At 35.6% G+C, this 15,635-nt stretch overlaps 1 protein-coding gene across 1 annotated transcript in view; it reads right to left on the reverse strand.

Moving 5' to 3' along the window:
* The window catches only part of GRIN2B (glutamate ionotropic receptor NMDA type subunit 2B), a 1,340,574-nt gene extending 1,325,407 nt beyond the window's left edge, over positions 1-15,167 (reverse strand). Inside the window, exons 1-2 of the mRNA XM_044086874.1 lie at positions 15,136-15,167; positions 14,909-15,023 (exon numbers count right to left, since the gene is read on the reverse strand). Of these exons, the coding sequence (XP_043942809.1) occupies positions 14,909-15,023; positions 15,136-15,167 (147 nt within the window). The remainder of the gene's footprint in view (positions 1-14,908; positions 15,024-15,135) is intronic.
* Positions 15,168-15,635: the final 468 nt, after the last annotated feature.

Raw genomic sequence — 15,635 nt, forward strand, 5'->3', positions numbered from 1 at the left:
TTCTGCTGTGTCTTGGTTTGGCTTGAGAAGACCTGGAAGGGGCTGGAAAGGACCAATTTTTATAGGGCCAGTGTCTACTAAATATAGGAGTCTGAACTTGTAAGAAATCTTTAACAGTTTGCATAGATTTAGCTTTATCTTCCATCTTTTTAAGAACTTCCTCAGCCTTGTTGCCAAACAGGCGGTCCTGATTTAAGGGAGCATCCAACAATTTAGCTTTAACATGATCAGGTAAAGATTGCTCCTTAAGTTAAGCATGCCTTCTGAGCACAGACCCAGTAACAGCAGCCCTGCAAAAGGCTTCTAATGAATCAAAACCACATTGCATTAAATCCTGTAATTCTTTATTTTCCACACAGTCAGGAATCAACATGCTGCTGATACTTTAACATATGAAACTGACAGTTTAAAGCCCTAATGGCCAAGGTTGCAGAAGTGTAAACCTTCTTACCCCATCTATCCAGCGCCCTGGAGGCTCTATCAGAAGGGGTAGGATTTTTAGCAGTAGAAGCCTTAATGTCCTTGGGCCCCTGAGAAATAGTGTCTGGATCTGCAATAGGATTTTTAAAAAGAAACTTGCGTGACTCAGGGATCCTGTAGTATCTATCAGGTTTTCTGGGAGCAGAAGGCAAGGAATCAGGGGACAAACTAGATTTTAAAAAAAGCATCATCAACAATGTCTAGTACAGGAGGAATAGCTAAAGGCCTATGCTGAGGCAGGAGTAAGAAATCCCTGAGCCTCTTTTTTGAATCAGAAAAATCCTGGCTTTCCCAATGGAAATGCTCCCTTAGAATATGTAAGGTTTCACCAAAAGAAAAATCCTCTGGAGGGGAGGCAGAGGGAATAGAGTCCTCCGCATCAGAATCCTCATAAGTAGATAAGGGCAAATCCAGATCATGAGAGGAATCAGAAAAAACAGAATCATGGTCAGAAGATTCAGAAACAACTTCAGTCCTAGGCCTCTTAGAAGGGGAGGGGGACTGGCTACCCCTGATTAGAGTAATTAGATCTTCAGCCATTCTTATCATTTGTTTTTTAGGCATAGAGGCCTGAGCATGTGGCCTGGGCGTCGGTTTTTTAGGCATGGTTCGAAATTTAGGCCTAAGTGAAGAAGGAGGCATCGGTTTAATATGCAAGTCTGTAGGCCTGAATACACCCTCAGAAGCCGGTATCTTCACAGTGGCTCCAGACCCATCCAAGGTAGAGACATCCGCGGTTTCCAGAGTTGAAGCATCTTGCGGCATACCGGACTCCGAATGGGTCTCAGAAGAGGCCTGTGAATCAGAAGTAACAGGTATCAGGGGCTGCGAAAGCATCTCACTGAGTACCGGCAAACTGGTGACTGGCTTATGAGAAACTTGTCGGCAGTTTTGGACCTCCGCGGCCTGTCTCTGTCTTTATCCTTGCGTTTTTTTGGAATCCCGGTAGTCGGATGGCTAACCGATGACATTTCTGGATAATTAAACCGAGAACCGAAATATTTAGAGGCGAAAATATACCGACGATGGATAGTGTGCTGATTAAATAAAGCACAAAACCGACAGCAAGGTACGTCGTGGTCAGGGCCTAGGCAAGGAATATAGTACGAATGAAAATCTTTATGAGGTATTTGCTTTCCACAAGTAATGCAGTTATTAACTTTTACTGACATTGGTAAGGAGCAAGAAAAAGTTTCCCCAATGGGGTACTTAGCTTTAGTTGAAGACTCCAGTCTGAAACTCAAAAACAAAAATTTCAGGAGTCGGCCGACCGGCACTTGTGAACTGCTTCTGCTTCGGGCACGCATGGCAAGAAAGACTGATGTAATGGCGTCGGCTGCATGTTTTATACCCCTGACAACCTGACGTCATGGAAGAAGGGGCAGCAACCGACGCAGGACCCAAGACTTTGTTAATCAGGCCGACTGAGGGCTACCTGCAAGCAGATAACCCAAATGTAATGACTGCAACAGTGAAACACGAAGAACATCTGTATATATTTTAAGTAATGAAATGAAATGAAATGGGACTGGAAGAAATTTACTCCATAATAACAGTGTTGCCTTTTAAGCTAGTTCTTGAAATTACATGAAATGATCTATCAGGATAAATAGAAGAATCGCATGCTAAAGTTGTCATTCTAATTTAAAAGGAATGTCTCCCCTTACTTTTAAATGATGTTCCATTTAAATCACAATGTGGAAGATAATAATCAAAGTCAAGGTCAAAGCCAAAGTAAACTTTATTGTCATTTAGAACTACACACGTAGCCTAAACAAAATTTTGTGCATCAGCTCTGTTCTTGTGATTATAAAGGAAAGTGAAACAACACATACAAGAAGAGGAATAAACATAATTAACAAATACAATTGTACTCCCAATACATGCAAGAAAGAGCAGAGACATTTATCAACACTCATATTTCTCCTGCCTGATGCCAGATGCTTAAACAGTCCATGCGCAGGATGCATGGTGTCCTGTATTATTTTGGTGGGCTTTCAGATGCTTCTTGCAGAATAAAGTTGTTGTATCCTTGGAAGACTGGAACCTGTTATGTAATGTTTGTCACTATTATCTCCACTGTATTTGTGGGAAAAGTGATTTGTGGTAATTCACTAATCATCCTAACCCATGCCTTATGCTTCCACACTTTGATATTACTCAAGGATATGCTAGTCTCTTACTCAATATGTGTAAAAAGCATGCACACCTGTTAAGCACACATCTAAACTGACTACATAATCATCTACTACAAAATTCACTCTCACCATATGTACCCAGAAGGCCTAGTTCTGGATCAAACTTCTTCATGATTTCCTACAAATATGTTTGATTCCAAACAAGTAATTTAGACTGGCATGGTAATTGTAATGAGAGCCAGTCTAACTGCAGATATAAAGCTTTGCATCTGTAAAACAATGTTTGCAAATATATGCACTTATTGAGTCTAGGAATACACCAAGCAAAGTTTGATTACTGACGTATTTACTATACACCTGACTTTCCACAGAGACACAGCAGTAAATCTGAGCAACTCACTAGATGATATCACAGTTCCTAGGTCAGCCATGTAGAGTGGCACATGGTCAGGTGGGTCTTTTCAGGTTAAAACAAAAACGGCCTGAATACTGATCTGAATAATTGTGCGGGTATAAAAGAAACCCTAAGCAGCATTCACTAGACTGATCATATTTTAAAAGTGCGTATTGCAGATTGGGAATTGAACTGTTTCATTCCCTGAGTCATTGAGTTCCAAACTCTTTAAGTGATGTTGCTAAATAGTATAAAATACTAAACTTCATTTCTGGTTAACAACTGATTTAAACAAGCAAACAAACAAATTGCAATAATCAAATAGAGCTATTGGAAACATCAATAAAATATGCAGTAATTAGTGTATTCACACTATTCTTCATACATAAATATTCAGTACCACATTCTGCAGTCTGTGAACTACATATATAAATGATGTACTACAGATGCTGCATTTAATTGTTATTATATAATGTACCTTTTTTGTGAAGTTACAGCATAAGTATAATTGTGAAAACATGCATATTCCACAGGACACAAACCTGCACTAACTTTGTTTCCAGTACTTCTGGTCTTTTTGTTTCTTTTTTTGGTCTCTTTACATGTCCTCCAACAGGCCATCATCTACACTTTAGGTGTATTGCTTGGTCTTGTCAGTACTGTCCCTGGGAGTGGGGCTGGGACTGCCCTACAGCTAGTGGGGCAGGGGAATTGCCCCTGACTTATGCAGCCAGCAGCATCACATAAAACGCCCTGCACACTGGGGGATTCTTTTGTACACCCAAACTGAGCAGAGCTACTGACATCACGTGAATCACTGCATTTAGGCTCACTTCACTCCAACCTCCCTTCTATGCTGAATTTCTTATGATTACACAACTGTTGTCATTGTCGCCTCACAGTAAGACGCTGTCCGGTTCGATTCTCAGCTAGAGCATCTTCTGTGTGGAGACGTGCTTGAATGGGCGTACCTTCGTTGAAGGTTGTGCGTCAGGCCTGGCAAGCCGGTACGTAAAAATCAACTGCCAATCACTAGCGGACCGGCGTTCCGCTGTGGCGACCCCTAACCGGGAAAAGCCGAAAGACACAAACAAACAAACACAACTGTTGTCATCATGGGAGGCATGTCAGATTGCAAGCAGAAACCCCTCCCTCCTTCCAAGGACAAGCCAACAAAAAGCTACTCCTTCCCACCCCTTTAAAAAGATATACTAGTTTATTCCTTCTGTAATTGTACATAGCATTTGCATTGACCAATGTCAGATAGTATGGTCTATAACTATGAATCTCAAAAAGAAACACTCCAGTTGTAGTACTATCAAACCAAGTAATAAATGAAAAAGGCCCAGTAGGAACAGCTAACACAGCCAGATCACTTTATCAGAACAATCCAATGGTTATAACACACAAAATATTTAGAGCTTTTGGCACTGAACATCCAGGACTTTATCAGAGCAAAAAAATTTTTTTTTCTGAATGAATTTTTTAAAAACTTTACAAAATTACATGACCGGTTAGTGTCCAATCAACTAAATCATTAATGTAAAAACATTGCAATATTAAAAAAGCTCACATAATAAAAATAACAGCTATAATTTCCCACACACATCTATCTCCCCTTTTTTGATATTTCATTAGAGGCCATAAAACATATCAATAAAATGTACAATAGATAAAAATATACACGTCCCAAACTATAAAGCTCCCATGTATTCTAATTATAAATAATGAACTAAAAATCTTCAAATGGTAAAAATGTGAATGTTTGATAAATTCATATGTGCATGATTAAATAAAGAAATAAATAATAAATACATCTTAAATATAACCAATTATTTGATAATGTAATAATATCTACAAATATATTTATGACTATGAATAACAATAATAATAACTATGTATGCGTTGTATTGCATATAAAATAAATATGATAAATGTTGACATATATTTCACCTACAAGCATAAACACATAATGTCTGATATAAAATGTATATAATCATTTAACTCATTCCCCATTTCACTACACAAGTCCATAGGATTTCAGTTTTAAACTACTACTTTAAACCGACCCATTAAGCCCAAGGAAAACTCTGTGATTCATTTTAACTGCCATAACAATTCCAATACTTCAAGATATTCATTCCAAGCCCCCTTCTTGGATTTTGATCACCTTTTCTAATACCACAAAATTAAACATAATGGTTGGATGGTTATGAGCATGTCTACATAATGCATTATTGAAGTTACCTTTCCCCGAGTTGTCCATGTACTCATGTATCATTTCATGAAACATTCCATCTGATTTGACAGTGTAAAACCCACTACATACCCAACATAATGCTAAATACACTTTTCCACTGGCTTCACAATTATCATGTCCATAAACTTTAAATTTCTGTATAAGAACTTGTACCATGTGACCCAATTTTATCATAATGCTGCATACACTTTTCCATTGGCTTCACAATTATCATGTCCATAAGCTTTAAATTTCTGCATAAGAATTTGTACCATATGGCCCAATTTTTATATATTTGCATTGGCTGCAAAAACCACTCTGGAAGTCTGGAACGTACCTAGTGATTTTTTCAATTTAACTATCAACATTGGGCTTTCCAAACAGTTTTTTAAAATTCTTACCCTCACTAAACACAAATTTTGGTCTTGGACCTATTTTACTTAAAACATCACCATACAGGGAAAAATTTCTAAAATTCTTGAAATACTATCCCTGATAACGGCATAATCAATACTGCAGAATATAATCATAGTTTTGTTATAAACAAGGGATACAAAGCACACCAGTGCACACAGCCAACGGAGCTCGGACTCTGTACGAGGTGAAAATATATCAGAAAAAACAAACTCCAAAACCATAGACAGAGTCCTATGGCAGTAAGCGGTAACAAAATCACGAAAGTCCACCAAACACTTCAGTATATTTGTCAACGGACAAAAAAGATGATAAAAATACTTTGAAAACGTTTTATTCAATTAGATAACAAACGTGAGCGCTTTCACCATTAGGCTTCATCAGACGTTTCATAGTATTCTTCCCATAACACATTTAAATACTAATACAAAGTCGCCTATAGGCTGAAAAAGCTAATTACATATGCAATAATAGCAAAGCAGCTCATAATAACACATAAAAATGCATTTGTCATAAAAGCATAATGCATCTAAACCTTCACTATAATCAATGCATAACATAATAAAATAAGCACTATAAATATTCATAAAAATATAAGTATATATATAATTAAAACTGCAGAATGGTGCTAAATAAGCTAACAACGCCATCATTAGAACATAAATATCATATGAAATATAGATGGTATAGATGGAGTTAACTATAAATGATTTGAATATAATTAAATTTTTATTTTTAACAATCAACTTATTAAAACTAACATTACCTCTTGGGTCTAATACATCTTCTTTTCTTAAGTATGGGTCTCAAATTGACTTTCTCATTCAGACCTGGGGGTTGGTCCGCTTTACATCTAAGTATCCAACGCAACTCACATTCAAGTGTATAATTAATCAGGTCTCCTCCCCGTGCACTTGCATAAACCTCTTGTATAACACTATAAAGAAACTTATGTTGGGGGCCAAAAGCCTTGTTATGTTTAGCCAAGGAGTTGGTGTCAGTGCCTATCCTTATATGGTACTGATGTTCCCGCATTCTCTCCCTTAGGGTCCTGTTCGTCTTGCCTATATAGAACGACGTGCATGCTACACATCTAGCCAAATACACCATGTTCTTACTCACACAATTGGTACCTGTGTTAAAATTATAGACAAAATTATTATGTGGGTTAATAAAGGTCTCCCTAGTATCTATCAAACAACATTGATTGCAGTTCCCACAAGCTCTGGTATTATAACCAACAGGGTTCCTAAGCTTTGGTGACAACCCCTTATAACATAACAGTCTCTTTAAATTAGGTTTATTCTTATATATGACCAACGGAACTGGCCCCACCAACCGGCTTATGTCTTGATCCAACCTTAAGACATCCCAATGCTTGCCCATCAACTCTCTTAAAAAGAACGCATCTCTGGTATAGAAGATAGGAGCTTTAACAAAATCAGATATATTGTGGTCAGAAACATCTGGCATCAGTATAGAATCATCAAAATAAGGTCTAGCTACTGTAGACCTGAGTGTGTCAACCTCACTTAATATCTTATCAAAGGCTTCTCCATCATATCCTCTCTCTGAAAACATAAACTTCAACCTAGCTACCTCATCTTTATAGCCAAGTCCACTGGGATTTAGCCTCGAGGCTCTCATTAGTTGACCCTTCATTACATTTTTAAACACGTAGCAAGGATGCATACTATGTCTGTGTAAAAAAGCATTCCTATATATGTATAATAGGTATGCGTGGATTGCCTATCTTCAAATATGTATATAACTCAAAAGTTATATCGTCAGATAATAATAAATCATCCAACATATCATACACCTTAAATACTTTCTCAGTTACAGTATCCATGTCTATCTTCTCATAAAAGATATCTTCACTGAGTAAACTCATCATACTGTCCTTATACCAGCAGGTATCCATCACAACAATAGGCCCTCCCTTATCTGCCGACCTAATCGTAATGTTAGGGTCTGATTTCAGAGAAGTCAACGCATTCCTTTGATTTACGTTCAAATTACCTATCCTCCTCTTATTATCCTTAATACCTATTTCAAAGTGGGCATATATGCCTTTTTCTACTAACTGTGAAAAAGTTTCTATAAGAGGGTGTAATTGGGGTACATATGTACTATTACATCGAAAGATAGAGCTTGATCCCTCTACCCCTTCCTTACCAAACTCCAACTTTAACTGTACCGCGTGGACTAAGGGTGTTAAAGATGCCCACGTCAGGTAACACATACCCGGAGTTGCTTTATAGATGGCAACAGTTGAACTTGGAAGTCAGCTTTAATTACAGGTAGGCAATCCACGCATACCTATTATACAAGGCCTTCCTAAGGTTCATAAATCTGCATCAATACCCCCGATGAGACCAATTGTTGCTGGCCAAGGTTGGCTAACTGAACCTATGTCGATATATGTAGAATACTATGCTAGACCATTGGTAGATGAGACTTCTCATATTTTGAAGGATAGTAAACAGTTTTTACTCGAGCTATATGAGTATATGAAGAATTTGGATGATCAGACTGACTATACCTTGGTTACTTTAGATGTGGTTAGTCTCTTCACGAAAATACCTAATGATATAGGTGTTTCACTTTTCCAGCAGTTTTTGCATTCTAGATCAGGCTTGACTACTAATAATGTGGAGTTGATTTCTTTGTTTATGGAAACCATTCTGTGTAATAATGTATTTATGTTTGGTGACTCCGTATTTTCTCAGAAAGATGGAGTAGCAATGGGTACCCCCTGTGCCAACAGCTACGCTAATGTGGTTGTGGCACAGTGGGAAGAATCCTTTTTGTTTAGATCTGCATTCTTTATTGAGAATGTTGGTTTCTATAAGAGATTTGTAGACGACCTCTTTTTAATTTGGCATGGTAACAATGATAACTTGAGGTTGTTTATAGATGAGATGAATGCATCTACCGAGTTTTTGAAGTTTACTTATACTTTTTCTAAAGAATGCATTTCTTTTTTAGACGTTAACATAGTTAGACTTCCATCTGGTTTGTTGAATACGTCTATTCATCGTAAGTTGTGCTATAGGAATGCATTTTTACACAGACATAGTATGCATCCTTGCTACGTGTTTAAAAATGTAATGAAGGGTCAACTAATGAGAGCCTCGAGGCTAAATCCCAGTGGACTTGGCTATAAAGATGAGGTAGCTAGGTTGAAGTTTATGTTTTCAGAGAGAGGGTATGATGGAGAAGCCTTTGATGAGATATTAAGTGAGGTTGACACACTTAGGTCTACAGTAGCTAGACCTTATTTTGCTGATTCTATACTGATGCCAGATGTTTCTGACCACAATATATCTGATTTTGTTAAAGCTCCTATCTTCTATACCAGAGATGCGTTCTTTTTAAGAGAGTTGATGGGCAAGCATTGGGATGTCCTAAGGTTGAATCAAGACATAGGCCGGTTGGTGGGGCCAGTTCCGTTGGTCATATATAAGAATAAACCTAATTTAAAGAGACTGTTATGTTATAAGGGGTTGTCACCAAAGCTTAGGAACCCTGTTGGTTATAATACCAGAGCTTGTGGGAACTGCAATCAATGTTGTTTGATAGATACTAGGGAGACCTTTATTAACCCACATAATAATTTTGTCTATAATTTTAACACAGGTACCAATTGTGTGAGTAAGAACGTGGTGTATTTGGCTAGATGTGTAGCATGCACGTCGTTCTATATAGGCAAGACGAACAGGACACTAAGGGAGAGAATGCGGGAACATCAGTACCATATAAGGATAGGCACTGACACCAATTCCTTGGCTAAACATAACAAGGCTTTTGGCCCCCAACATAAGTTTCTTTATAGTGTTATACAAGAGGTTTATGCAAGTGCATGGGGAGGAGACCTGATTAATTATACACTTGAATGTGAGTTGCGTTGGATACTTAGATGTAAAGCGGACCAACCCCCAGGTCTGAATGAGAAAGTCAATTTGAGACCCATACTTAAGAAAAGAAGATGTATTAGACCCAACAGGTAATGTTAGTTTTAATAAGTTGATTGTTAAAAATAAAAATTTAATTATATTCAAATCATTTATAGTTAACTTCATCTATACCATCTATATTTCATATGATATTTATGTTCTAATGATGGCGTTGTTAGCTTATTTAGCACCATTCTGCAGTTTTAATTATATATATACTTATATTTTTATGAATATTTATAGTGCTTATTTTATTATGTTATGCATTGATTATAGTGAAGGTTTAGATGCATTATGCTTTTATGACAAATGCATTTTTATGTGTTATTATGAGCTGCTTTGCTATTATTGCATATGTAATTAGCTTTTTCAGCCTATAGGCGACTTTGTATTAGTATTTAAATGTGTTATGGGAAGAATACTATGAAACGTCTGATGAAGCCTAATGGTGAAAGCGCTCACGTTTGTTATCTAATTGAATAAAACGTTTTCAAAGTATTTTTATCATCTTTTTTGTCCGTTGACAAATATACTGAAGTGTTTGGTGGACTTTCGTGATTTTGTTACCGCTTACTGCCATAGGACTCTGTCTATGGTTTTGGGGTTTGTTTATAGTTTTGTTATAGTCACTATTCGCAGTTGTCCCATGATTACCAAACCCAAAGCTGCCCATATCTTTATTAATAAGGGATATATAAAAGTCTGTCAATCTTTTGCTATGAGCCTCCTTATAAATGTTATCCACAAGGTGACATGGGCATCCCTTGGACATAAACATCCCCTTTAGTTTTTGACATTCAATAAAGAATAGGTCCATTTCAGAGACCATCTTAGCTAGTGAAACAAATTGCCCCTTTAAGCAATGGTTTCTTTTGATGTAGTGGGTGACAGCTATTTTAACGCAGTAATTTGTAAGAATATGTTGTTTTTGTGTATATATGTGTATTTTTATATATATATATATATATATATATATATATATATGTACACATACATACATACACACACACAAACACACACACACACATATATATATATATATATATATATATATATATATATATATATACATACATATATATATATATATATATATATATATATATATATATATATATATTGCATACAAACTTCCTTTCCTTGTGGTCTTTATATACCTCAACATCAAGGTAATGTGTCCATTCTTGGAAACTCTCATAGGTAAATGCCAAAAAGTCATGGTAGAATTAACATATTCAATGAACTCATTAACTTCATCCATACTTCCTGCCTCTAGAATACAAATATCATCCAAAACACAAACCTAAAGATCCCATAAATCAGTAAATTGTGAATTAAAGATAAACATCTTTCCCACTGAATCATAACTATGTTGGCAAATAAAGGAGTGCAAGCTGCTCCCATCATGACACCTTTCCTTTGTTGAAACAAAAGTCCTTCAAAGTATATACAGATATTAAATAACTCCATATCCATATTTGTATATATACTACAGGGGTGATTTCAAAATCCATCTTTAATGATAGAAAGAGGATTAACTTTATCCAAACTGGTAGAAAGTAGCCATAATCTGGACACATCAAAAAGAACATTTCAAAGTTCTATCCACTATAAATACTAATGTTATGTTTTATAACTGATAATTTTTCTGGCCCTTGAAACTTAACTGCCTCCATATAAGCAGTTATTTCAGCATTTCTTGCATTCTTCATCCCAAATGCTCGCACTTTGTGTATCCTGCCTTCCCTTTTCATCTAAGAAAAATGAGTATGACTTCATTTGTCATAAATTGATATTAAGTGCAAATCTCCTTTATATTGGCATACCGAGTGAATGCTTTGCTTGTGCATGCAAAGCTATCAAACTAAAATTACATTATTAATGCCAAGCTTTCTGGGCAATGTGCACTCATTAACTCTCCACTGGTATCAAACAAATTACAGTATTTAGGCCATTTCAGACTGATCATCTGTGTGCAAAAAAATAAAATAAATAAATAATAGCTTTCATTATTCAAATCTGAATATTGTTAGTAAGCCAGAAAATAAATGAGTGAGTTGACCTACATACAGAAGAGTGAAAACCCACCCTGCTAAAGAGGCTATTCAACAATATATGCCACATATGTTACCATATCAGAATGGATATATTCAGGGTCACAGAACCCTCAACATTATAAACTTATAAACTGAATAGAAGTCAAAGAGACTCTTTGAAGATGCTTCTGACTATCCTTACAATGTCTGGGTATAAAAGTATGTTTCATTCTCTGGTTATGTTACCTGCTGATATTTTTCATTCATTTCATCCTTCACAACTAACACTGTATAGAAGCCCAGCACATATCAGAAAAATGTATGAAATGAATGTATCAGGGCAATGTTTACTTCCCAGTGTTTGCAATGGAAATGAGCTATCTGTATGTCCATTTACCAAAACAAAATATAAATGCCACATATTTTAAAAATGTTTCTCCGACAATGCATTGAAAATAAAAATTTAATATGACCATTGATCTTTTTAGAACAGCATTTTTGGTGTATCGGCATTCTTAAAAAAGGATGACACTGCTATATATATGGCACCATAAATCAAAAAACATTGTCTTTGTTACTGAGAAATAACACCAACATCTAACATTATATTTCTACTATACTTGCAGTTCTATCAATGATCTAATATTACTGTTTTACTTTATCCAGACATTTACAATAGTCAAGTGTGAGGACACATATCCCTTTCCCTTACAAGAACATTTTACCATTCAGCCCCAGTATCGTCACATGAAATGCACAATAGGAGCTGTAGACCCACTATTATCTAATCAAATTAAATCCAGCAGTGAAAAACAGCAGAGCATGGCATTCATGTTTGATGTGGCCTTGAAATACTGCAGCATCTGTTACTTCTTACTGTATGTTTTCCTTGTTAAAAAAACACATTTAATTTCAAGAAAAAACTAAGTTATTAAAAAACACTACATGTAAGTATTTCATCACAGTTAACAGAAGCAAGGATTGCAAAGATAGCCAACATTAATTACATGTATATATCTTTCACTCTTCAAATGTATACATATTGCAAATACATTTGACTTCATATGAACCTTTAAAAAATGTCATACATCTATGCACACTATGGTGCTGGCAGGACAGTAAAGTTACTATGATAAAAATACAATGGATGCTCCAGTCTCTGAAGAATGAAGTAGAAAAAAAACATATTTACATTACATGACTTATTACATCTGTATTAAATGTCTCATAAGCTATACAATAAGAGAGGTCTACAAACAGTACTGTAGATTTAATTTAAAAACTTCATTCTTAAACAGACTATATCCTAAATATATTCTTTATGTACCTGACTAGGTTATAAACATTAATTTCTTTCCCTTTTCTTAATGATGCATCCATATAGCTATAAGTCAAATTAGTTCACTGTAGTCTGCCAGCCATGGCTTCTAGTGCTGTTCAGTGCTCACGTCTGTAAACACAATTGCATTAAGGGCATTGATGATTCAAAGAGACTTATGCTCATGCCAGTGGTATATCTTTTAACCAATGCCAGCATGCTTTAGAAAACCACATTGTCTGTTCTTCTCTCTAGTATATTTTATGCTAATTTTGGTATCATCCCCTGATGAGAAAATAGGTATGGGACATTCCTTTTATATACTTTGGGTTGACCAGTTTTACTATGATAGTCATATAAAATTTTTGTCGCAGGTTATCCTATGTCTAGAAATACTGGTTATCACTTACTAACCTCCAGGTTAAACTAAATTATAAAGTAAGTTAAATAATGAATCTGTTTCCTTACAATGACACAATGCAAAGCAGACAGTACTCATCATATAGATTTGTAGTATGTTAGACTGAATAAATGCTACTCTATACCTTGATGTGCTGTTTGCAGTTATTAATTATGCAGGCTGTCTGATAATCTAAATAATGCAGAGAATGTCATATAATGAAGAATGAAGCACCATTCTTACTTGTCAAAGAGATATAAATTCCCTTCTGCTATTACCATGCATATGTCCAATGCAAGGATTTTCTCTAATTAACTGTAAAATGTTGTATCTTTGCTGAATAAGAATGTATAATACATTATGTGTTAGCCTTAGCATTATGTAAACCAGGTAATGCATTAGAAAAATAATTTGATTCATTTTTTTGCTAGAGGTAGGCAAAACAAATTTCATTCATATGTATAAATGCAAAGTGATACTCAGTAGCACCTATATTGTTTGCAATAAGGGAGTCTGCTATGAGATAGATTAACATTGTGGCTACTGATGTTATGAAGTAGCTGGAAATACAATTGAAAAATGTTATGTAGATCATGTAGATCATGTAGCACAGCTGGTAGTGGGCTTTAAAAAGTGTACCATGCATGAAGACTTCACATAATTATAATGATGGAAATAAAATGTGCTATTATGTTTAAGAAAAGAAATGTAATCTATTTTAAAAATTATTAGTGACTATAAAGTATTTTGCAGTTTGTTGTTGCCAGTCCCAGAGTGAAGGGACTGCATGCAAACACTAGCAGCAAAAATTAAACTATAATAATCATCCAAAACAAAAGGCAACATATGACTAGAATATGAAAAAGATACGATTGCTTTCAAATGCCTTTGCACTGATAAAGAGAAGGAAAGAGTATGCTAAAATGCATTCTTAAATTAATGTATAATCACTAATTAGCTGACGTTCTATAGCACTGGTTTTATATCTTCACCGTTGAAACCTGTGATACTTCTGTCTGCCATGTTTACAAGCAGCAGAACAACACAACATGAAATGATCTGTCTGCTGTTACAGTTCAAGTACTGACACATTGTAAACGTATGGGGTATAATCAGGATAAATCATGAAGAATTATCCATCAAAAGCATCTAAATGGCATCCTCTTTAAGTTTTTTTTTGTGAACTGCAACAAATTAATAAGCACTATCTATCATTGTATAAGACTATAGCTAACCATGATATGTGGCTGCATTACTGCAGATTTTTTGGCAGATAATTTTATATAAAACGTTCATTTACTTAACATTAATAAACAGAAAAAGGTAAGTGTTAGAGCTCTTTTTTAATTATTTTTATTTAAATGGCTCTGTGAGTGATGTGTTTTAAGAAACAATGACTATTACAGCAGACCACACAACTGAAACTTTTTAGCTTTTATCTGTAGTACCGCATGTTCCTCAACTGCGCAAATATCTACCCTAAAATATAGTTAGCCGTTCTTCTAAGAGCAGATGAGACACATTACTCACCCTCTCCCATTTCCTGTTCTTACTTAGTAAGATGACCACCAGCTTTGGATGCATCTGATATCCATCTTCACTGAAGGACAAGTTTCTCCCCTCAAATGTTACGTTGATGATGTATCTAAAAGTGAAACAAAGACAGAAAACATAAGAGAACATGGCATACTTCAAATGTTAAATACTACTATAGCACTTTTACTAAGCAAAAATACTGTAATTGCTATTTTATGTACTTGTCCTGCATCCATCTCATTTCTGTCCTCATGTTTCAGTCCATGAGTCCTGACTACAGACTGTATATATCTGGCAAAATACAGGGGCATTTGAATTTTTTAATATACTCATATGTTATTACATTGAAATCACTCATATACTGTGATACCGGAAGACTCACTCAAGAATTGTTGAAATCTCAAAATTAAGAAGAAAAAAAAATAAAAAAACAAGACATCAAAAAATGTGTTTTTGCAGGGAAGCAAGCCCCCCTGCACCCCTCACACCCCAGAAACTTAAATATATTAACTCTGAGATCACGCTACAGTGAAGAGAATGGTAAGGGAGATCGCTGTATAATGCAGAACGGGAAAATTACCGTTCTCTTCACTGTAGCGCAGTCTCGCAGTTAGTATATTTAAGTTGCAGGGGGGCTTGCTTGTTTTTTGATGTCTTGGTTTATATATTTTTTCCCTTAATTTCGAGATTCTGGGTTCGATATTTTGAAAGTTGGGATTGT

Source organism: Protopterus annectens, chromosome 1.part1 (genome assembly GCF_019279795.1).
Source record: "Protopterus annectens isolate FY-2018-M chromosome 1.part1, PAN1.0, whole genome shotgun sequence".
Taxonomy (NCBI): Eukaryota; Metazoa; Chordata; order Ceratodontiformes; family Protopteridae; genus Protopterus; species Protopterus annectens.